The sequence below is a fragment of the Macrotis lagotis genome, chromosome 4 (genome assembly GCF_037893015.1).
Source record: "Macrotis lagotis isolate mMagLag1 chromosome 4, bilby.v1.9.chrom.fasta, whole genome shotgun sequence".
Taxonomy (NCBI): domain Eukaryota; kingdom Metazoa; phylum Chordata; class Mammalia; order Peramelemorphia; family Peramelidae; genus Macrotis; species Macrotis lagotis.
In genome coordinates, this window is record NC_133661.1 from 48,524,653 (window position 1) to 48,547,927 (window position 23,275).

At 38.7% G+C, this 23,275-nt stretch overlaps 1 protein-coding gene across 3 annotated transcripts in view; it reads left to right on the top strand.

Moving 5' to 3' along the window:
- Nucleotides 1-21,970, top strand: part of LOC141520823 (coiled-coil domain-containing protein 33-like) — a 114,905-nt gene extending 92,935 nt beyond the window's left edge. For 2 of the 3 annotated variants that reach the window (XM_074232694.1, XM_074232695.1), the window contains 9 exons: nucleotides 6,276-6,483; nucleotides 6,927-7,015; nucleotides 7,233-7,364; nucleotides 9,341-9,449; nucleotides 14,479-14,609; nucleotides 17,762-17,848; nucleotides 18,888-19,001; nucleotides 21,332-21,386; nucleotides 21,773-21,860. In XM_074232694.1, coding sequence (XP_074088795.1) covers nucleotides 6,276-6,483; nucleotides 6,927-7,015; nucleotides 7,233-7,364; nucleotides 9,341-9,449; nucleotides 14,479-14,609; nucleotides 17,762-17,848; nucleotides 18,888-19,001; nucleotides 21,332-21,358 — 897 coding nt within the window. In that variant the 3' untranslated portion in view covers nucleotides 21,359-21,386; nucleotides 21,773-21,860. Of the gene's footprint in view, nucleotides 1-6,275; nucleotides 6,484-6,926; nucleotides 7,016-7,232; nucleotides 7,365-9,340; nucleotides 9,450-14,478; nucleotides 14,610-17,761; nucleotides 17,849-18,887; nucleotides 19,002-21,331; nucleotides 21,387-21,772 lie in introns of all 3 variants that reach the window. The other variant, XM_074232693.1, reaches the window with a different exon arrangement.
- Nucleotides 21,971-23,275: the final 1,305 nt, after the last annotated feature.

The following is a 23,275-nucleotide window of genomic DNA, read 5'->3' on the forward strand; positions in this document are numbered from 1 at the left end:
GAAAAATGAGCTAGAGAAGGAAATGGCAAAATGCTCCAGTATCTTTGCCAAGAAAGCCCCAAATAGGGTTATAAAACATCTGAAACAACTGAACAGTAACAATTCATTGGCTAGTCAATAATCTCTCTTTACAGCAGGTATTCATTATTATATTAAGGCATTTTTATTTCACTTTAGTTCTTTGAACTTTTCCTTCTTTTTCCTCATAATTTAATATTTTGCTTCTTTTGCTAATTTGCGATTACAAAGGGGAATTAAATAAGAATGTAGATATGATTACTCATTTTGTCAGATAATGCAGACAAGTCTTCCTCATCTTAAAAATGACTTTCTAAGGTATGAAAACTCTGCCAGTTTTTAAATACCAATTATTTAGTGTGTATTCATTAGGTACCCATAATTTTTGAGACACTATGTTGAGTTCTGGGGAATATACATTTTTTTAAAAAGGAAAAGAAACCAGCCAAATCATTAAAAATCAAAGTAACTGATCAGATTTTGGATGCTACTGCCCTTTCATAACTCTTTAATATTTTCTCTAAAATGTAATTCTCTTTTTAGCAGAGGTTCTTTTGGGCTATGAGTATTAAGTTGAAGACCCAGAAAATGCCATTTTAACCTATGCCCAGTAAAACCATGCGAAAGAGAGATCTCAAGGACCTTAGGCAGGAGGTGTGACTTTAACTCAATAACTATTTTCACTGTCTTTTGCGGTCTCTTCTCGTTTATAGGGAAGACATCCCCTAGTTCAAACTCCTAGGGATATAAGCCACCTGAAGCAAAGTTTCTTGATCTAATAAAAGATTTCTGTCCAGTGAATTTGCTTTCCCAGGGCTTGTAAATCCTCCCTTTACTTCTTACTATCTCTATGATCCTTGGCTAGTCATTAAACTTCTCTGGGCCTTAATTGCCTCATCTGTAATTGGAGGGGTCACTTCTTGGTCATATTGAAAAAGGGAGAAAATGGGCTTTGGGGAAAGGGGGCTTAAGGAGCAACTAAGTGGGTTTGCTTTTGTGAAGAACTCATGAATCTCTGACTCAGGGAGGTGAGAAAGGCTTAGACTTTAATGGAAAGGTACACAAATGGTTTACAGGTTACTAAATTACTACACGAGTTCCTTTGGAAAAGCAGCTAGATATTGAATTTCTTAGGGGCTAGATGGTGCAGTAGATAGAGCACCAGCCCTGAAGTCAGGAGGACCTGGGTTCACATCCAGCCTCAGACACTTAATAATTACCTAGCTGTGTGACTTTGGTCAAGTCACTTAACCCCACTCCATTTGCAAACAACAACAAAAAATATTGAATTTCTTAATGGTTGATAGAAATCAATCCAGGTGGCTATTAATAGCATAAGTATGAGAATGCTCTTTACTGACAGAGAAATGAAGAAGAGAGGGGATAGAATAATAGAATACAGCACCATATTTGGGGAATTATGTGACAATCCACTAAGCATCCAGCTGGGACTAATTCTATCCACCAAAAAAGTCTCAAGGCAGAGAATTATACTGATAAAGCAAAAAGTGTCCAGAATGGCAGAGGGCTAAGATGCTTTCAGATCCAGCCTGGGAAAACTATATCAATGGGATAGGGTTAGAAAGTGTGAAACAGGAAAAATAAAACAGGGAAGGAGAAGATTGACATTAACAAAGATCTCAGAAGGAAAAAACTCAGAGATTGGGGGCAGAAGTAGAAAAACTAATAAGAAAAACACTAATAGCAATAAAAAAAATATCACCTACATATCTAATAAACAATTTCAGAAGACTCTAAAATACTGTTAAACAAAGGAAAATAACTTAACCGTTAATGAGACAGAAGGTTGTGGATTTGGAGGAGAAATGTAACCATAAGACACTGTTCCTGAATGGTTTCAAAGAGAAATAAGAATTGTGAGAGCAGGATTTTGGGCCTGCAAAACAAAAATAATGGGTAGAATAGAAAAACGTTCAAGGTTCAACAAGGAAACAAAACAAAACAGAAATTTTAAGATAACCAACTGAGAATGTAAATGTACATAAGAGGAGGATGACCTAGAAGAAAAGAAGCTTAAAACTTACATTTAAAGAAAATAGGTTTTCCATTCAAGAAAAAAATATTTTTATCCCAAAGACAGGATAATAGGAGGGAAAAAAAACATAAAGATAATAGGTCTCCTAGAAGAAAACAAGTCCAAAAATCTGAGCAACATAATGCAACAAATAATACAAGGAAACATCCCAGAACTTCTGAACACAAAACAAAAACAGTGGGGAAAAAAATCTATAGATTTCTTCCAGAAGAAACAAAACAGCAACAAGTTTGCAAACTTTAAGTCACATAGTAGTTAAATTTAACAATTCAATTCAAAAGTAATAAATTCTGCAAATGACTAAGAGAAAGTCTTTCAATACAAAGGAAAGGAAACTTAAGACTACTATGCATCCATGGAAAACACAGGAGAGATAGTGGAATAATACCTTCTAAAAAAAATAATGGAGCCCAGATTACAACATAAACTGATCTAGTCTAAAAATATGAGTTTAGTCATAAAAAGGAAAAGTTGAATATTCAATAATAAAGAAGCACACAAAACATTCTTAGAAATTGTAAAATTCAAAATAAGTAAAATCTTTCAAAAAAGAAAAAAGAAAAGAAAGAAAACCAGACCTGAAGAGATTCCCCTAGACAAGAAAAAGGCAGGATAGATGACAAGATGTTGTAACCAAGGACAGCAACAGCAAAAGAGAGTGATATCAGAGAGCCTAGTGAGAGTCTCCTTTCTAAATATGAACAAAGAGACAAGGGTGAAAGAAGATGTCAGGTAGAAGTAATGGTGGAGAGGTAGACCTACAGCATTCTAAACAAAACCTCATAGCATTGCACCTGCAGGTGAATGGATGTATTTTGTGGGATTAAATTATAAAATGGGAAGTATGGTATGTGGAAAGAGATAAGGGAAAAAAGGGAGATACAGGAGAGTATGTAATATGCCCTGATGGAGTCAAGATCTAACACTTTCCAGGAAAAGTGACTCTGAAGAGCCTACAGGAGAATGAATGAAAAGGTGGGGTGAGAAGAAGGATTGAAAGGGGAGAGGGAATAGGCTAGACTTGTCTTGATGGGGGGAAGGAGCTCCACTGAAGAATGCTCCTAGGAATTAAGGGGGACATTAATGAAAAAAAAGATGGATACCTTGTGCTGGATTTTGTCTATAGGGATTTAGTACTTAAAAAGATCACTGCCTCCGGAGGAGAAAGGGATTTGGAGGCAATGTATCTAAGGCAATAATGGGTGTGAACCCAGAAAGAAGATTTTGAGGCAAATGAAGGAAGAATGTGCCTGGAGGGAGAATATGAGATCAGTGATGGGCTGCATAATTGGGATCATGAGAGCGAAGATCCTGAGTTGATGCTGGAAAGCATCATCTCTGTTACCTTCAGGAATTAGTATTTGGGAGGGGTGGGAATAATGAAAAAGGGAAATCTGAAAGGCGAGTTCTACAAAGCAGTGGTAGAAATTGCCTAGAGAGGCTAGAAAAGGTCTTCCAAATGTTAGGATTCCATGAGGAAGTAAGAGAAAAAAGGATTATATAAATATAGGGAACAACAAACTAAAGAATGAGAGTCTGATAGATATGAGAGATGATAGATAATGGAGAGTGAAAAAGAGAAATCCTGTGTAGAAAGGAGCACACACACACACACACACACACACACACACACACACACACAGACATACAATTTTTTAAACTAATGAATGGAACTAGTTGAAGGGGAGAAAAAGAAGGGGAAATTTGACTAACTGAAAATAAAAAGGGGGAGAAGAAGAATTAAATATCCAGACTAGAGCAGGAAAGGGCCTAATTAAAAAAAAACTCAAAGGGAAAGGAGTAACAAATGGAGGAGAGATTAGAAGTAAGGGAGAAAGAACCAGTGGGAATAGGGTCACCTTTATATATATAAATATTAAGCTTAAGTATCTGAGGAGACATAGTATTGGGTATATAGTAGAAGAGGAGAGAAATCATAACTTAAAAAAACAGCAGGGGCAACTAGGTGGTGCGGTGGATAAAGCACTGGCCTTGGAGTCAGGAGTACCTGGGTTCAAATCCGGTCTCAGACACTTAATAATTACCTAGCTGTGTGGCCTTGGGCAAGCCACTTAACCCCATTTGCCTTGCAAAAAAAACCTAAGAAAAACAGCATTAGAGACAAATGGAGGAGATGATAAACCTCTCCTACCCTTAAATGTGACCGAATTAAACAAGTCAATAAGACAAGAAAGGTGAAAGACTAGATAAGCAAACAAAACCCTACAAGCTGTTGCTTACAAGAAGCATATTTTAAAAAACAAAATCATATATAAAATTAAGCTGAGAAGATGGTAAATATTTTAGTATGCATCAAATGAGTCCAAAAAAGCAGGTGTGATAGTCACACTCTCTGAAAAAGCAAAGCAAACATTGAAAAAAATAAGATAAATAAGAAAACTATATTATGCCAAAAGGAATAATAAGCAAATACCTTAAGATTCAAATTTATACAGGAAACTTTTAACTGCACTACAAGAAGATAGAATGAGTAATACGATAGTAACAGGAGACTTTGATGTCCCTCTCTCAGTTTTGGATAAGTCTTAACAAATAACAAAGGGAAAACTTGGAACTGAAATAAATTATTGGAGAAAGGAGAACTAAAAAACCAAAGTCATCTTTTAAATGGGACTGCAAAAGAATTTATAAGTTTCTAAGTATCATTTGGAATTTTTACAAAAAATTGACTATGTGTTGAGGTACAAAGATACTGTAAACAAATGGTAAAAGGCATAAATAGCAAATACATCTTTTATAAATTATAACAATAATAATGGTTATTAGTTCAGTGATCACAAACAAAAGTCATAGATTCAAGTGGAGACTTACTGATCTAATACTAAATAATGAGTAGGTCAAAGAACAAATCGAAGAAATAATTGAAAGAAGGAAAATTATAATGATGAAACAACATTAAAATTTTGAGGATGCAAAAAAACAGATGGCAAAGGAAAATCATTCACACATGTATGTATTTTGTGTATGTGTATTTTACATATGTGCTTGTGTGTACAAACAAAATAGAAACAGATTAATGAAATGAATATGTATTTTCTAATTAGAAAGGCAGCAAATTAACATAACAAATCACAAAAAAGAAAATGTTAAAAATTGGAGGAGAAAATGGAAAACCTAGAAACTGAAAAAAACATAGAAATTATAAATAGAACTAAAAACCAATTCTTTGAAGTCACAAAATTAATAAATCTTTAGCTAATCTTATTTTTAAAAGCTAGAAAACCAAATCAATGAAATGACAAATGAAGGGGCAGCTAGGTGGCGTAGTGGATAAAGCACCGGCCCTGGAGTCAGGAGTACCTGGGTTCAAATCCGGTCTCAGACACTTAATAATTACCTAGCTGTGTGGTCTTGGGCAAGCCACTTAACCCCATTTGCCTTGCAAAAAAAAAAAAGCTAAAAAAATGACAAATGAGCAAAGTGAACTCACAACAAAACCAGGAGAAATAAATAATAATAATAATGAGAACATATTATACTCACAAAGTTACATACTATCAAAACTGAGAACACAAAATGGTAAAATTCTTTCAAAAATATGAAATATCAATACTGTCAGAATATAAGAAAGAGCTCTTAAATAACCCACTCTTAGAAAAGAAAATAGATCTAACTATAAAAGAAATACCAAAGGAAAAATTCCCTAGTCCTGATTAATTCACAAGAGAATTCTATCAAACTTTTAAAAAACAATTCTTACCCATTCTTCACAAATTATTCTCGAAAACAGAAAGTACCCTACCAGAATCTTTTATGAGATATTGAAAGAGGCTTGAATTTGACTTCTAACTAAAAGTCTTAAAGTAACAGGTGATTTCATAACTCTGTGTCTCAGTTTTCCTAACCATAAAATAAAAGGTATGGAAATGATAACATTATATAATTCATTTCCTTTTTTAATGCTATATACACAAATGGCTTCCAAATTTTAGGGTTTAGAGTTCTAAGTATGCCCAATGTTTTTCTGAAATATTCCTGAACATCCGGAGATGAAGATTGTAGAGCTTGGAAAGGTTGGGGTGGGGGTGGGGAATGGAGATACAAAGCAGCTAATCCAACTCCCTCCTTTGGCAGATGAGAAAATTGAGATCCACAATGACAAAAAAGACTTGCTCAAGGGCAGGTATGCATATATAGAACCAAGAGCATTGAAGAAAATGGTGATTGCTTGCTTTCCCAGGTGGAGAAGGTCAATCAGTCAGATGCATTATTACAAGAGAGGAAAGAGGTAGACAATTGCCAGAAAGCCTTAATAAAGATGGCCAATGACATCCTGTCCCTCCGTAAACAAGTGACCTCGCTGGAGACAGAAAACAATTCCCTTCGGCAACAGGTGTACGCACAGGAGATGATGGGTCAGGCTTCCCCAGAAGATGAAGAGATGATTGGTGAGAGAATCTTGAGACCCTCCGTGTGAGAGGACCTGGGAACAAGAAGGTTCCTGATTCTGGTAGCTTTGTTCTTGAGAGGGTGGGTAGATAGAAGGGAGTAAGGGAAATGGAAATTTGGCATCATTACGCCATGATGATGCATTGATGATTTTTCCAAGTGGTGGTCTTTCCTGCTTTAGGACAATACAGATGTTCTTATTCAGGGTTAGATCCTCCCAACCCTTGGATAGCAAAACTTGTGTTTTGGGAGAAGAGGTAACCTGGGAAAGACCAGGGCAGGAAGGGGAAAGTTTTACCAAAGTAAATCGAACAGCATAGGTTCCTCATCTTTTTACCTGGTCCTATTGGGTCTCCCAAGTTGAACTAGCCTTTGGTAAGATTAGAATTTTTTTCAAACTTGCACTACTTATTCGGCTATCTCCCCCCCTCCACTCCTACAGAAAACATGAAGCAAAAACTTTCCCAGAGCACTAATGAAATGCGGAGGTTGAAGGACAGGGTGCAACAACTACAGAATGAATTAATTAGGGTGAGTAGAACCATGCAAAGTTGGGTGGGGAGGGTTGGATGGAAAGAGTAAGAGGAGGGCGGGGGGGGGGGCAAGAGGGGAGGTAAAGGGTGGGGGAAAGCATCAGTCCATGGTGGGGGTGGGGGTAGTGAGGAGAGGGAAGTGTCAGTGGAGGACTTTCATTGTCTTCCTTTGCACCACACACCCCCCCCCAACCTCCACCTCACTATCCTTACAGAAGAATGATCTGGAGAAGGACTTGCTGCTTATACAACAATCTCACCAGCAACAACAAAAACATCTGAAGACGTATCAGGACAAACTGCAGAAAATGGAGAGCTTGGAGCAAACGGTGAAGAACCAGGAGAAGGTAGGGTTGCCTTCAGGCAAAGATGAGGCAGGGGTCAGCACCTGAGAGCCTTCAAGCCCAGATCACCCCCCCATCCAAAAAAAGCAAGTAGAGAAATTATACCAGGGAGTGGTAATAAAGTCTGGCAGATTGGGAGAGAAATGGGAATTCCTTCATGGACAATTTGGACTGTGTTTTTAACTCTGAAAGTTGGGGTTTTAGAAGACAACATGGTGCCAAAGAATAAATAAATCACCCTGACTGGGAGATTAGAAATCAGAGTCCCTTCCCATCTCTGGATCACTATTTCCTCAACTATAAAATGAAAGAACTAGATTAGATCAAGAGTTTTTAAAGATTTTGTGCCAAGGGCCCTTTTGGCAGTTTGGTAAGGTCAATGGATCCTTTCTGAGAATACTGTTTTAAAATGCATAAAATACATAGGCATTCAAAAGAAACTAATTAAATGTTGAAGCACCATTATCAAAATTTTCAACAAGTTCATAGGACAAGGCCTGTGGTAGGAATTCCAGTGCCATCAATTATACCTGGGTCTCTCTTCCTGGTCCTTAAACAAGAATGAGAGAAGGTGAAGAAAGAGTAGCACATTTCTTGGGAAGTAGGTGTGACTGAGAGGATAAGACTTAATTACTTCCTAACATGCAAACATGTGGCTTCCTAACCCTTCCATCCCACAGAAAGGTATAGAAAGTGAGTTTCAGTTCCCCCCATCAAGTGCACAGAGCTATGGGTCCCTTTTTTTTCCCCTGATTGTTGTTGCTAGACAGACTCTCAGTCACTGAATGGGAAGGGGACCTTAGCAAGGAAATCAATCATTGGGTGGTCAGGACTTCAAACCCCCTTATCGATCACAAGAACATTGTGAAAAGTATGTTAATCTGGTACACCTAGATTCAATGAAATATGCCAAACTGGTTAGGGTCAGAAAACCTTACACTCCTTACCTAATGAAAGCAGACTAGAATGACCACTGGGGTCCCTAGGACCTTCCTGGTCTATAGGTACTGACTAAAAGGAAAGTTAGTTCTGTAAATCCTCATAGATTCACAGAGGGAACAAATTAGAGATCATCACAGCCCAGGATGTGAGAGAGTATCAACAGGAGACATGCAGACAAGGAGAGCTTAATATTATTATTCCACGTCCATTAAAAGAAATATCTCACATGTCTATAGAACCTTAGAAGTGATGAAGTAATTTTCTCACTCCTCACTCTGAGGAGCAGGTAGAGAAGAAGGTCATGTTGTTGAGTCATTCCGGTTATGTCTGACTATCCATGACCACATTTGGGGTTTTCTTGGCAAAGACAACAGGGTGGTTTGCCATTCCCTTCACCACCTCTTCTAAAAGATGAGAAAACTGAAGCAGACAGGGATAAGTGACTTGCTTAGGGTCTGAGGTCAAATTCAAACATTCCTGTAATCAATTGTACCACCTAGCTGCCAGATATGGTAGATAGGCCTCATTTGAAGGTCTTATGATTCTAAGTTTTGTCTTCTTCCCCCCCCCAATACTATTTTTATTAGGTCAAAAGTTTTAAACTTGAGAACTTTAAAAATATTTTTATTTCAATATATTTGCCTTACTTTTTAAACTCTAAGTGAAACTTTATGTATTTAAAATTGTGATTCTGAAAAAGGGGTTTTATGATTCTAAGTCTTGTCTTCTTCCCTCCCCCCATACTGTTTTTATTAGGTCAAAAGTTTTAAACTTGGGAACTTTAAAAATATTTTTTATTTCAATATATTTGCCTTACTTTTTAAACTCTAAGTTAAACTTTATGTATTTAAAATTGTGATTCTGAAAAAGGGGTTCACAAGCTTCACCAGACTACCAAAGGGGGTTTTTGACACTGAAAAGGACAAGAACCCCTGATCTAGGTTCAGACAAAAGACCCAGAACCCTCTTTGGTTCCAGTTAAGTAGTATTTCTTAACTGGCTCACATCTTCATTCTTTTCTTTCTTTCTCTATGTAGGTGATTCAAACAATGGAGAAGATCCTGGAGGAAAAAATAAAACAACCATCCAGAGAAAGGTTAAATGCTTTGGTGTCATCACTAGAGCAGCCTCCGGGGAAAACTATGGGTAAGTCATGTGACTTCTAAACAATTTATTTTGGTTCAATAATTATTCATACCTTGTACAGGGCCCTGAAGGGGACAGAAAGAAGAAGAAGAAGAAGGATCTGCCTTCAAGAAGTTTAAAATCTAGCAAGAGGCCCCACCCTTCAGCCTCATCCCCAAGATGTGTGGCCATCATCTTGAAAGAGCCCAGACAACCAAGTATTCATCTTTGGCTACCTTATGTGAATGCGACAAACCTAAACCCCAAACCTATTTCTCTTTAACCTATTGCATTAACAAATGTTTACTGAGTATAAATTGTATACTCAATATCAGAAGAAGATACAGAGTTTTCCATCAGAAGACTCCCAATTGGGTCAAGGGCATGATAGCTTGATCTCAAAGTCCTATATCTTCCAGATCATTCTCCTCTGATGCTGTCCTGTTTATCAATGTCCTTCCCAAAATGTGACAACTGAAACTGAACATAGTGCTACCATAGGACCACTAAGTCCTGGGAGTCAGGAAGATCTGAATTCAAATCCTGCCTCAGACATACTCTGTATGACTCTGGACAAGTTACTTGACCTCTCTGGGAATCAGTTTTCTCATCTTTAAAATGAAGGAATGAACTCAATGATCTCTAAGGTACCTTCCAGTGTCAATTCTATGATTAAGTAGGTGGTCTGCCCTTAGGAGAGTATATTGGAGAATCATTCTCTCTCTTTTCTGGATACTTCCCTCTCTTAATGCAGCCTAAGATCTGGTTAGCTTTTTGCCCACTATATTGCACTACCAACACATACTGAGCTTTCCAGTCTCTGAAATCCCCAGGTCTTTTTTCAGGCAAACTAATCTCTCACCATCCTCCCTGAGTTGTGCTCTTGCAAAAGTGACTTTTTTAATTCAAGTGGAGGATGTTTTTACCTTTATCCTTAGTATATTTAATCTTTTTTCTTGATCTAACTTAAAATTCTGGCCTGGTGAGGGAATTCTGGATATGGATTCTAATATCAGTTTGTTAACCTTCCTCCTCAACTTTGTGTCATCAGCCAATTGAAAATCATTCTCTTCCATTTGGTGATACTTGGAATATTTTAAGGTACCTATCATGTACCTTCTAAATCCCTAGATATCCTCATTTGGCATAACTCATGACACTTCACTATCCTGACTGCTCTCCTTGGATATTCTCCAGCCTACCATTATTTTTTCTAAAATGAGACCTCCCACAACTGAACCTAATTCTCCAGGTGTGGTTTGACAGGGTATGGCAGGACTTTCACCTTAGGCCCTCTGCTTGGTTTAATATAGCATATATGCTTATTCCTTCACTTTTTTTCCCCCACTTCTGATCTTTTTTTCTTCAACCTAAATATAAAATCTTACATTTATCTTGAGGTATGGCACTGAATGTTTAACACCTGGCTCTCTTAAGAAGAAAATGTCTAACCTAGTTTAAATTTAATGAGCATTATTTACATTTTGTGGGTCACTTTAAATCAAGACAAAAACAATAAGTCCTGATTTGTAATGTTAGCCAATGTCGAAGGTATATTTGCTTACAATGAAAATTTAACAATCAACTCTCTTTCGAGCCTTCATTCGTCCCTATTTAATGTCACTTTATTTGATTCAGCTCAATTAGCTCAACTTGGTTCAGCTGAAAAAGCTCAACTTTTTTTCTCATTCCTGTCTCTATCATTCAGTAGCTCAGATATCATTCATTGTTCCGAGTCAGCTACAGATCTGATAAGCATACTATCTTAATACAGCACAATGGATTCTATTGGGCCCTCTTCCTTTAGAGAAGGAGAAACCCTGAAGCCATGACTCATGATCCACGAGCACCACCTCGGATTACAGAGGAATTCTGTTGATTCCTAGATTTAAATTTACCTGTATCAGAGCCATTCTGGGGGTCCTTTACTATGGGTGAGCCAACAGGCAAGGCTGCTCCTCCTTTGACCTGGCCATACTGGACCTATATTTGAGTTAGCCCTTCCTTATCACTGGCATATTCAGTACCTGAGGTAGTCTTATCCTGGATTGATGAATTTGTAAGGTAGCTTTAGTGCATTTGTCCATCTCAATATAAAAGTACAAAACTCCCAACATCTGCTAGTAATCTAGAACCAGTTCTGTTCAGCAGATCAGCTCTGGGTCAAAGACTTAGAGCTCGGAGGGACCGCTGAGACTACTGGTTCCACTCCCTTCCCCTCATTTTATAGATGAGGAAACTAACACAAAGAGAAATGAAATGACTTGCTGAAGATCACAGGTAGTGAACTGACTCCAAATTTTTGTTTTTATCCACCATGGCTGCCTACATGGCCTAGATCAAGTTGGTTGTCTGGCAGGGAGCAGGTATGGCACTCAAGTAAGAAGAACATCTTCTGTGCCCTTTTGTTGAAGGCTGTATGCTAACAATAAATCTTCAGGTAATAAAATAAAAAAAGATTACAAACACTTTGAGAGTAGGGATTGTCCTTTTTTTTTGTCTTTGCATTATCCCTAGTGCCTGGTACTTGGTAGTATTTATTGCTGATTTTATTGATTGATGGATTTAAGCACAAAGTCACATCCAGGTCCCTGGATCATTTCAGTACAGGCCTCCTTCCAAATGGACATTGATTGGATACCCTTGAACCTCTTCTGATTTCACTTTGCTGTATTACTCGCTAGCACTCATCTCTCCTTGTCCACATACCATTGTGAGAGATTGCCAAATGCTTGGCTAAAAATCTAGCTATCTATATCATTCCCCTCATCTACCAATAGAGAACTCAAGAAAGAAATTGAATGAAGATATAATGTGTTCTTTTTTAAAGCTATAATTTTTTCTTCTAGATATGTACCAATCCATCTCTTTGATATATTCAATAATTTCACCAGTAATCAAAATCAAGTTAATTGGTTTATAGCTTGCTGACCCCATTCTCTTCACTTTGTTGAAAATTAGTGTAATAGTTTACCTTCTTCAGTAGAGTTCTTCATTCTTTTTGAAAACCTTTAACAGAGTTTCAGCAATTATAATGACTATTTCTTTCAAGTGTCTTGAATTGTAATATGTCCTGGTTACTTGACTCTAGCAAGAGTTGGGCACCATAATTGTATTTCTTTGCTTTTTGTTGGCTTAATCTTCCTAATAGCCATTCTGGATATATCTGGTCCAATTCAGAAACCATTCTCCTTGGCAGAGGAAACTGAATTAAAATCAGAGTAAAATCAGAATTAAATTGTTGTCCTTTCAAACATTTGTTTACCACTTGAGTAGCTAGGTAAAGCAATGATTAGAGATCTGAAGTCAAGAAAAGATCTCAGTTCAAATCCAGTATCAGTTACTAGTTGCATGACCCTGGGCAAGTCATTAAGCTTCTGTTTACTTCAGTTTCCTCAAGTGTAAGATAGGGAAAATAACAGCACTTTCCTTATGATGTGGTTATGAAGATCAAATTAGGTAATATTTGTAAAGTACTTATCATAGTATTTGGCACATATTAGGCTTTGTATGTTTATGCCTTACCCCATTGCCCAGTGCACCCTAAGACGGTCCTCTTCCTTCTCTTTTTCTCGGTAAAGTTTTGTTTTTAACATCCCTCATAAGCTTTAACTTATTATAAGTTTTACTATTCCTGACAACATACCTTGCCATACTTTGGTGTTCATTGTTGGTTCCTTTCTCTTGTTTCCATCTTTGGCATATGGCCTTTAATAATCTTAAGTTCATCAGTAAGTACCTTGTGCATCCCAAATTGGTCTCTTTAAATAACTTCCCTTTTTTCCTTCCCATTGGAATTGTTTCTCTTGGTGCCTTGAGAATTTCATTCTTGATAACTTCCTTTCTCTTTGATTTTTCCTGTGGAATTTTAAATCATTGGATCCTACACATCTTTCTCTGAATCCTTTGAAATATGTTTTCTCAAAGGTTAGGGGATGTGTCCCACTAGGATCATGTTTTCTTTGCTCTCTTTGTCACAAACTTTAAGATCTCCTTCTCGCTTGCTGGTAAGAATCTAGTCTAGATTTCCTCTTTACTTCTTCTGCCTCTTGAAGGATTATTTGCTTATTAGAGAAGTGGGGCAGTTAAATCTGGAAGCATCCAAGTCCCTAGGATTCAATTGGGTCATTGAAATGGCCAGCCTCATATTATCTGGAACACAAGTCAGCTTAGTTATAGTACATTGGAGGGTTTACTATTTAGTAAGGTTACTATAATCTGACAGCTTCTCGAAAATCTTAGGAAAATTGATTGTAAAAAGCACAACAGGTCTATGGAGATCATCTAATCTAAATCCTTCATTTTACAGATGAGGAGACTGAGGTTTGGGGAAAAGAAGTGATTTGCCCAAGGCTAGATAATAAGCAAAATAGAACCAAAAGACAAACTCAGTGCATTGGCTTTCAAATTCAATGGAATTCCTCTCCACAATATCACATTACCTTCTCTATGCAGACTGGAAAAGGGAGCTCAACTTTAAGGGATTACAGCAACTTTTCATTTTACAAATTTCCTTCTCCCCTTACCCCCTCCCAACTCAATTCAGTAAACACATTTTCGGTACCTACTATGTGCAGATAACCATTCTAGGTTCTGGAAGAGTTAAGAAGTTTGGATCTTCAATAAATAAACATTTATTTACCACCTACAGTTTATCATACACTGCTGGGTACAAGTACAAATAATGAAACCATGCCCACTCACAATGAGCTTACATCCTGATGGGGGGAATAAATAAATCCATATAACACTTTGTATAGCACAAATATAAAGTGAAAATAAACACAAATATATCCAAGGGAGCTTGACTAGCAAACAGCTAGGAGAATTGGGAAAGCCTGGGCTGCATTTGAAAGGAAGAGAGGAACTCTCTCTCAGAGGTAAGGAGGGAATGCAGGTAAGACATTGTCCCTGTTCTCATGTTGCTTACAATCTAGTAGGAGTTTAGGATAAATACCCAGAAAGCTCAAATACACAAAACCTAAGTGCATTAGGGAGGTATGAGGGAGTTGTCATGTCATGTCCCTCCTAGTCACTCTTCTCTCCCTAGGCCCCATGGGGGACAGTGTGCCCTTTGACTTTTACTCTGTATTGCTGGCCGAGAATGCAAGGCTGCGATGTGAGTTGGATAAACCCCGCCACCAGTCTGTCCCCACCACCCTGAAGCAGCAAGCCCTTCCGGTAAGAACCCGGGCTGCCAATCCACAAGCATGCTTTTGCATGGATGGTCCTTCGCATGTGGACTCACCTGCTGTAGACCCCAAAACTCCTATTCAGAATAAGGAAATACAAGCTGGATGCAGCCAACCACTGCCCAGTCCAAAATCAATCATAGGAAAGGTTGGAATATATACCAAAATTCTTGCCTAACTGGGGATGTCTGGGAGCTCTAGGTCAATGTCAGAGATAAGGCAAAATGGGATTCCAGGTCTGTCCTTTAGTCTTGTTATAGTTGCCAGATGGTTCCACCAGTCCATATAACCATTCTCCCCATGCAGGTTGAGGGATTTCTCACCAGGTACTCTGAGACTTGCCCACAGTGACCCATGGATTCCTAGTGCAGGTGTAGTTCAAGATTTTTTACCTTGATTTTATTGAGATCTTCTGGAATCCTCAAGTAACTTTCAGTTCTTCAACTAAGCTGGTTTCCTCCGAGAGAGAGAGAGAGAGAGAGAGAGAGAGAGAGAGAGAGAGAGAGCATGTATGTGTGTGAAGCCTATACCTCTATCCACTGTGCTTTCCATCTTGAACCTGAGTCCTGAGACCAAGAGTCACCCAACTGTGGACCACCACTTTCCTCCCTCTCAGTATCCCATCTTCCTACAAGTCCATTCAGTGAAGTCAATAGAAACCCACATTTAGAGACTTGAGCTCCTACTCCCTGAGAGTCTTCTTCACCCCAGACCCTTCCAGGGTCTTCCTGATAGATCCTAGGATTCCTGGGGTGACTTGGAGAGCCTTTTCTCCACATTCCCAAAAGAACCCTGGGGAGAAAGGAGCAGCCAGAGACTTGGCAAAGAGAATGCAAGAGACAAATCAGCCAACCTCCTCATCACACCTGGGAATTCTGCTTAGACAGGTGGGTGCCTCAGACCCAAGGAATTCCTTCTGCTCTTTTCCAACTTCCATGACCTCATTCATAGGTGAACACTTTCCTTTAAACAGGCTTAAAGGGCTGAATCTGCACAGCAGATCAGCCCTTGGGCAAGAAATTTCTTCACTTCACAAGACAACTTAAAAATGGGCCCTTCTTTGGAGAAATCTAATATATACAGAAATCTCACTTCTGTAATAAATCAATAGGGTCTGTATGTAATAAGATTCTTTGCTAAAATTATTCTTCACTTTACACAAGCATTTGGCATGGGGTTCCTTTAAATAGTGAATTGAGGAATATTTAAAATGACTTGATTTACAGAAATGGGATTTGTTTTTAAAATTAGTGTATTTTAAATTAACAAAAATCTATTTTTCTCCCATCTCCCCTACCTTCCTACAAGTCCATTCAGTGAAGTCAATAGAAACCCACATTTAGAGACTTGAGCTCCTACTCCCTGAGAGTCTTCTTCACTTTGGAAGGAAAAAGAAAAAAAAGAAAGAAAAACAAAATTTTTGTAACTTAATTGTAGTCAAGCAAAACAAATGTCCAAATTGTTTGAGGACAAAAAAAAATACACAACTCATCCTGCAGCAAAAATAAAAATTTAGAAATTCCAAATAAAGTCAGCTCCGCCTTTACTACAAAATGGGCTATCACATCCTACAGAATGCTTGGCATTTCTTTGACTCCAATCTAGAATAAGGAGTAGATACCTTTCCTCATGACCAAAGAAGGAGTAGTCTCCATGGAAGGAAGAAGTGAAAACAATGGAAAAGAAACTTGAACCTGAAGCAGATTTAGGATGGAGAGGATGCCATTCAGAGCTAACTGGTCCCATCACTCAGTGGAACTTATCTTGAATCCAGGACCTCTGTACCTTACTTCCCTTCTCAATTTCTCCCAGGAAAGAATACCCATTGCAAATATTCTCCACCTCCCCAACCATGAAACATGTCAATCAACCCTAGGAAAAATCCCATTATTTGAGGAGAGAAGTAGGACTGTTCTCTTCTGATCCATTGACATACTAATAAAACAATATGTAGTCCTTAATTCAGACCCCAATAATACAGAATCTGTGATCATTTGGACAGAAGATGTTCTAACTCAAACTTCTTTTTACACTTATTAAAGGGTTAATGGAGTATAACTGAATAGAATATAATAAGAGCTAACAGAACCCAGTTAACCCAAGAGAAGAAACTTTTCTATCATTTAAAAACCCTTATTTACACTTTATACAACTGACATCCTGATCGATCACTATTCTTACTGATCCATTAAAGCAGTCCTTTTAAGGGCCTCCACTTGGCAACATTTTGGTATTCTAGATCAAATTTCATTTTACAATGTTCTACAATTTAGATTATTTTTTAAAGATTTAGACTGACTCCCCTGATTTAAATGAAGGTCAGTCATATTTGCCCATCTCTCTCTCTAGACAATTTCTAGGGTACCTCCCTCTTAAGTCATCCTATGTCATCTTCTCTGGAGTTGAAATCTAATTAAAATAAACTCTCAGGTTCAAGGGAACTTTTTTCTTGAACAGAATTCTTGGTTCAGAGCAATAAAATATTTTTAACATGAGTCATCCCCTGAACCATATCTAATAGGATTCTAAGTAGGTTTGGCTATATAGATCTCTTTTCTGTATGCAATTTGTTTTTTGAAGATTTTATTCGGAACATTTATTCCTCTCCATGGTCATATTTATCATATCCATTGTCTTACTCTTCCCTGGGATAGGAGAATAGAATTCTTATCATTTTATAGCCGAGAAGACTCAAAAGAGATCAGATGACCTAGCTAAAATTGATCGTTGTAGATCACACAGTGTACGTGGTAGCTGTGTTAACTTTGAGATTCAAGTTGATTACTGGTTCTTTGTGAACTCAGGCAATCTGGGCCTCATTTGGAAAACTAGAGGGTAGAGCGAGGTGATCACCAAGATCTCTGCCAAATGTCTGATGATTCCAAGTTACAACTTCAGACCTCCGCATTTTAGGGTCATTAAAGCTCAGTGGGAAATGCTAGAACTGAGACTAAATCTAAGGTCACTTCACAGCCAGGGCAGCAGCATTTGCTCATACTCAAATTCAAAAATTTACCCCACATCAATAGGTCAATGGATAATCTGACAGTTCTCTGGCAGGATATCAGTTTGCTTTAAATATGTAATAGTATCATAATAGAGTGGTTCCCCTATTGGCCAGATTTATGCTTTTGTCAACAGGATTTCCTTTCCGGCACATCAGACAAACTCAATCTAATAGTCAAATTGGAGAGCGCTCAAAATCGGATTCGGACTTTGGAAAAGGAGGTAGGTAAGACCTAGAGTTCTCCATAGAGTTTGCCTAGATAAAGGAGAAAAGAAGAGGTCAGGGCTCTCTAGAAGTGGAAACCTCAATGGCCATGGCCATAGACTAAAGATTAGCAGTAGAATGGGGTAGGAAGAATGCTGAGGCTAAATGAGGTGCAAGTCTTCCATTATTGTTGATGGAGTAATGAGGCAGGCTATAGCAGTGATACAAACAAAATATGGAAAGATGGAAATCAAGTCTATGGAGAACAAGTCTCTGGACAACTGTGGGACAAATATAAAGAATGGAATGAGGGGCAGCTAGGTGGTGCAATGGATAGAGACTGGCCCTGGAGTCAGGAGTACCTGAGTTCAGATCCAGCCTCAGACACTTAATAATTACCTAGCTGTGTGGCCTTGGGCAAGCCACTTAACCCCATTTGCCTCGCAAAAACCTAAAAAGAATGGAATGGATTTAACCCCTCTGTGCCTCAATTTCCTCATTATAAAATAGAGAGATTGGATTCAGTGATCATTGGGTTTCCTTCCAGCTCTAAATCTATGGTCCTGTGATATATAAAATAGAATACAACAGAAGAGAAACTGAATTTGATTTGGTCAGAATATAATCAGCTTTTTCTTGGAGTCCATGGTTCCGAGAAGCTGAGGCAGGGATCTTTACAAAAATAGGTTTATGGGGAAGTTAGGTGGTACAGTGAATAGAGCATTGGCTCTGGAGTCAGGAGGACCTGAGTTCAAATTTGATCTCAGACACTCAGAGATTGGTCAGCTGTGTGACCTCAGGCAAGTCGCTTGAACCCATTGACTTGCCAAAAAAATAAACCAAACTTAAAAATCATAGAAGTATAGGATTTAGAGTCAGAATCCCCCTCTCATTCCCCAGTCTCCCACCCCAGTCATCATTATAAACCCTAACATCTGCCCCAGGTGGGAAAGACAGAGGGGTAGACCCAGAAAAAGCACCTGAATTCCTGATTGCTCTCTCATGGGCCCAGAAACCCTAATGCCCCTCCCTCTTCATCTATTTCTGGGGCTATAGCTGGAAGAATCATATCGTCGCTTGGGCCAAGAAAAGCAAAACTTAACCTTGAAGCTTTTAACTCAAGACCATGGCTCTATAGTTGGATCTGGTCCTACATCAACCGAGCACAAAGTAAGTAGCTCCCGGGGTCCTGAGGACTGGGATGAAGGAACAGGAAGGTGCCAGTCAGGGAGAACCATGGAGAAGTCTGACTTCCAAAGTCAGTTCAGTCAGCAATTTCCTGTATGAAATTGAATATTCCTCTTCTCTTGTGAATCTCAGTTTTTCCCTCTCTAAAATGGATCTCATTATTCTCACCATCATCGTCATTATGATTGGCAGAGGAGTTGGCTCTGAGAGTGGCCCAACTCAACACTGCCCAAATACTGGGTGGCTTTGTCAGAGGAAAGAGGATTGTTGGAGCTCAGTGGATCTTCAGAGTCAGACTCCATGTCCTATTTAATAGCTGAAAAGTATCCTGTCATATGGATCTAAATAAATCCTTACATGGATAATTCATGTAACCTTATCTGTAAATCATGTGAATCTCACTACGCACTTCCCCAATATGTTATGAAGATAGTATTTTGTCAAACTTAAGGTGCTCTTGAAATGTGACTTAAAATAATGAGGGAGCTAAGAACATTTGTCCAGGTATCCATGATCATGCCCCTAAGGGAAAAGGAAGTGAGATTTCCCGAATTTTGATTCTGGACATGATACTAATGGGCAAGCATGGGGTTGACTTCAAAAGTTGGGGGAAGTAACTGCCCCTTTGTGGGGAACTCTTGAGTGACATCTACTCCAAATATTCTCCCTACCTCCTTTTAATGATTCTTCCTTTGGAAGGTTCACCTGCTTCCAATTCAGTAAAAATTCCAAATCACATAAATAGGCAGTTTGATTACATCATGAATCCCTCATTCCTTGAAGTTGTTTAAGCAAAACTAAAGAATTATGTTTCAAGTTTGTGATAGACTTCTCCTTCATGAGCGTGCAAGGGTCAATGACTTTTAAAGGGAAAAGATAATTTTTTTAGGTCTTTTGCAAGGCAATGGGGTTAGTGCCTTGCCCAAGGCCACACAGCTAGGTAATTATTAAGTGTCTGAGGCCGAATTTGAACTCAGGTACTTCTGACTCCAGGGCCGGTGCTCTATCCACTGTGCCACCTAGTCGCCCTGAGAAATTTTTAATAGTCTTAAAATGTAAATTTTTATGAGTCATGAAATTGACATAAAGATACATAGGAGTCTGTGTATAAATATGTATATATATATATAGTGAATATATATGTATGTATAGATGAGTATATACATGCGGTAGATGTTTATATGGATTCATATTTGTGTTGGTATGTATATACATTGTTTATTAATCATAACTGTAATTCCCTCATCAGAGGGAGGTCAAGAATTACTTCTACCAATTCAAGTTGGCACTCCTACAACTTAGGTCTTAGAGGATGGTCAGATTTCCATCCACTGCTCCATGCCACCTTTCCCAAATACTATTTGTAATAATCAAAATTCTCCACAGGGCCTTGAGGTTTACAGAGCATTTTCCAAACAGTAACCCCTGAGTTGAGTTGTGGGCTCATTATTATGCCCATTTAAAACTGAGGTAAAATGGTAGCATGAGATTGTGGATAGAGAACCAGGCTCAAAACCAGGCAGCTCTGGGTTCAGGGTTCAAGTTCTGACAGACTATGGAATTCTAGACAAGCCAAAACCTTTCAGATTGCGACGGTTTGCTAAGACTCTAGGGTCTACGATAGGTTCTGATCTTCACTTATAGAGTTTTCCTCCTTTCTACACCAGTGATGTTACTGGTCCAAATAAAAAGAAATGGACTTAAATGAGGAAGAAGGAAGGAAGGAAGGAAGGAAGGAAGGAAGGAAGGAAGGAAGGAAGGAAGGAAGGAAGGAAGGAAGGAAGGAAGGAAGGGAGGGAAGAAGGAAGGAAGGAAGGAGGGGAAGAAGGAAGGAAGGAAGGAGGGAGGGAAGGAAGGAAGGAAGGAAGGAAGGAAGGAAGGAAGGAAGGAAGGAAGGAAGGAAGGTGGGAAGGAAGGAGGAGGAAGGGAGGAAAATAAATAAAATGGAACATAGGTGGGTAGAAAAAAAGTGGAGAGAAAGAGATAGCCTCATTAGAATGTAAGCTCTTCACAAAAAGGGACTGCTTAATACATTGAATCTATATCCCATCTATTAATTGATAAATCTTTTAGCCAAAATTAAGTAATGGATGCTAAAAGAATATATTTATGTGTGTGTGTGTCCACCTACCTGTACACATATATATATATATATACTTTTAGAGAGTGTTTTGCTAGCCCCTAAGATAGGCCCTTTGGCCCGGTGAGCCCTAAGATCTCCATCCCTCACCACCATCAAATTCTATGACTCATAGTATTTCAAGCCAATAAAGACCTTAGAGATCATCCAGTATAACCTCCTCATTTTACAGATGAAAAGTCAGAATACCGTGGAATGAAAATGATTTGCCCAGAGTCACAAAACAAGTAAGTAGCCAAGCCAGGTTTCAGACTCAAGACTCCTGACTCTGAGCCCAACATTCTTGCCATTCTGTTACTGTCTCTGTCTGATGCCCACCAACCCCACACAACAGAGTAAAAGGTCAGGAAGCATATAACTGGTCCCAGTAGCTGTGTATGGATAGTACCAGAGGTGGGAGAGATAGATGGAGGGTCAAGTCTGAAGAATATGTAGATTCCCAAATGAGAGACTCACGTTTTCTTCCACAGTTTGCATCTGTATCCCCACCTCCCCAAGAGCTCCTTAGGGACCCATCCTGGCTCAGTAGGATAAATCTTTGCAAAGGGGTGGGTAGAAGTAAGAACCTTCACGATCTGCATAAAATCCCCTTTGCTTTGTTTTTTTTGTACAGAGGAATGCTACGGTCTGTACAACTTTCAAAAAGTCGCAAAAATAGGATCCGTTATCGCTTCATCCAGAGCCTGACTTGTAAATACTATCAAAGATAGAACACACCTACCCACCAGGACCATAGAAACAGGCCTCCCTTTACATTCTTCTCCTGGAATTAGAACCCAAACAACTTTATTAAATGCATAACCCTTGGTAAGTGTCCATGGTCTGTTGATGAAACCCTACCAATATCAGAATATCCCCATTTTTCTCCCTCTTTCAAGACCCACAGTCATTTACTTCCTAGGTCTCCCTCCTAGAACTCCAGTTCAGAATCTTTAAAACGCAAAGATCTGGCAAAATAACAGGAGGACAGAGAAGAGAAGAAGGGAGATTGTATTCTAATGTTATAGGATATGGCTCTTGGAAATCTATTGTCAGAAGGACTGCTACTCTCCCAAAGAAGTTAGATGGCTCTTGGGAACACAGAAATGGGATTGTGACTCTATAAAGGATTCACAGAGGCCATCTCATCCACAAATCCCCATTTGACAAAGGAAGAAATGGGAAGCTCAGAAGGATGTGGTAATTTGCCCATAGTCACACCCTGAATTAGTGACAGTCAGAAGGGTCCTCATTCCCACTCTCTTCCCAGCGATCTCTTTATATTGAACATGATAGAATCAACTTTGTGTAAAGCTGAGATAGATGACTGGTTTGGCCCAAGAATGATGAGGGAGATCCAATGCCCAACATATCTTCCTCAAACCTTGCAATTTTACTACAAATTCTACCAAATTCTTGTTTTTGGTTTTTATTTTGTTTTGTTTTTAGTTTTTGCAAGGAAGGCAACGGGGTTAAGTGGCTTGCCCAAGGCCATACAGCTAGGTAATTATTAAGTGTCTGAGGTCAGATTTGAACTCAGGTACTCCTGACTCCAGGGCCGGTGCTCTATCCACTGTGCCACCTAGCTGCCCCTCCAAATTCTTAATATAAAGACATTGTTCTTGCATGAAATATAACTACCTCTTATTTAGGCTATATGATTTCTAAGTGTCCCAAGATATAAGAAACTAAACCAACTGGATTACCATTCAAAGCTGCCCAAAAGCACCATCCTGGTCCACCTATATTCTTCTACAAACCACCCTCCAAAGAGACCCCAGGACTGGTGAGATTGAGACCCCATTCCTGGAGTTATAGAGCTTTGTTGTTGGTGTTGTTTTAAGTTATTTTTTTTTCAATGAGCAAGCATTTATCTTTTCCCACCCACCCACTCATCCCAAATAAGAAAAAGGAAACCCTTGTAATGAATATGTATAATCAATCAAAACAACATTCCCAAATTGGCCATGTCCAAAAATGTCTTATTCTGCATCCTGAGTCTTCATCCCTCTTTCAGGAGATGGGCAACATGCTTCATCATTGGTCCTCTTAGAGAGAAACTGTGGTTTAGAGAGGTTAAAAAACTGCCCACACAGTCACACAACTGGTGAATAGCAGAGCCAAGATTCCAACGCAG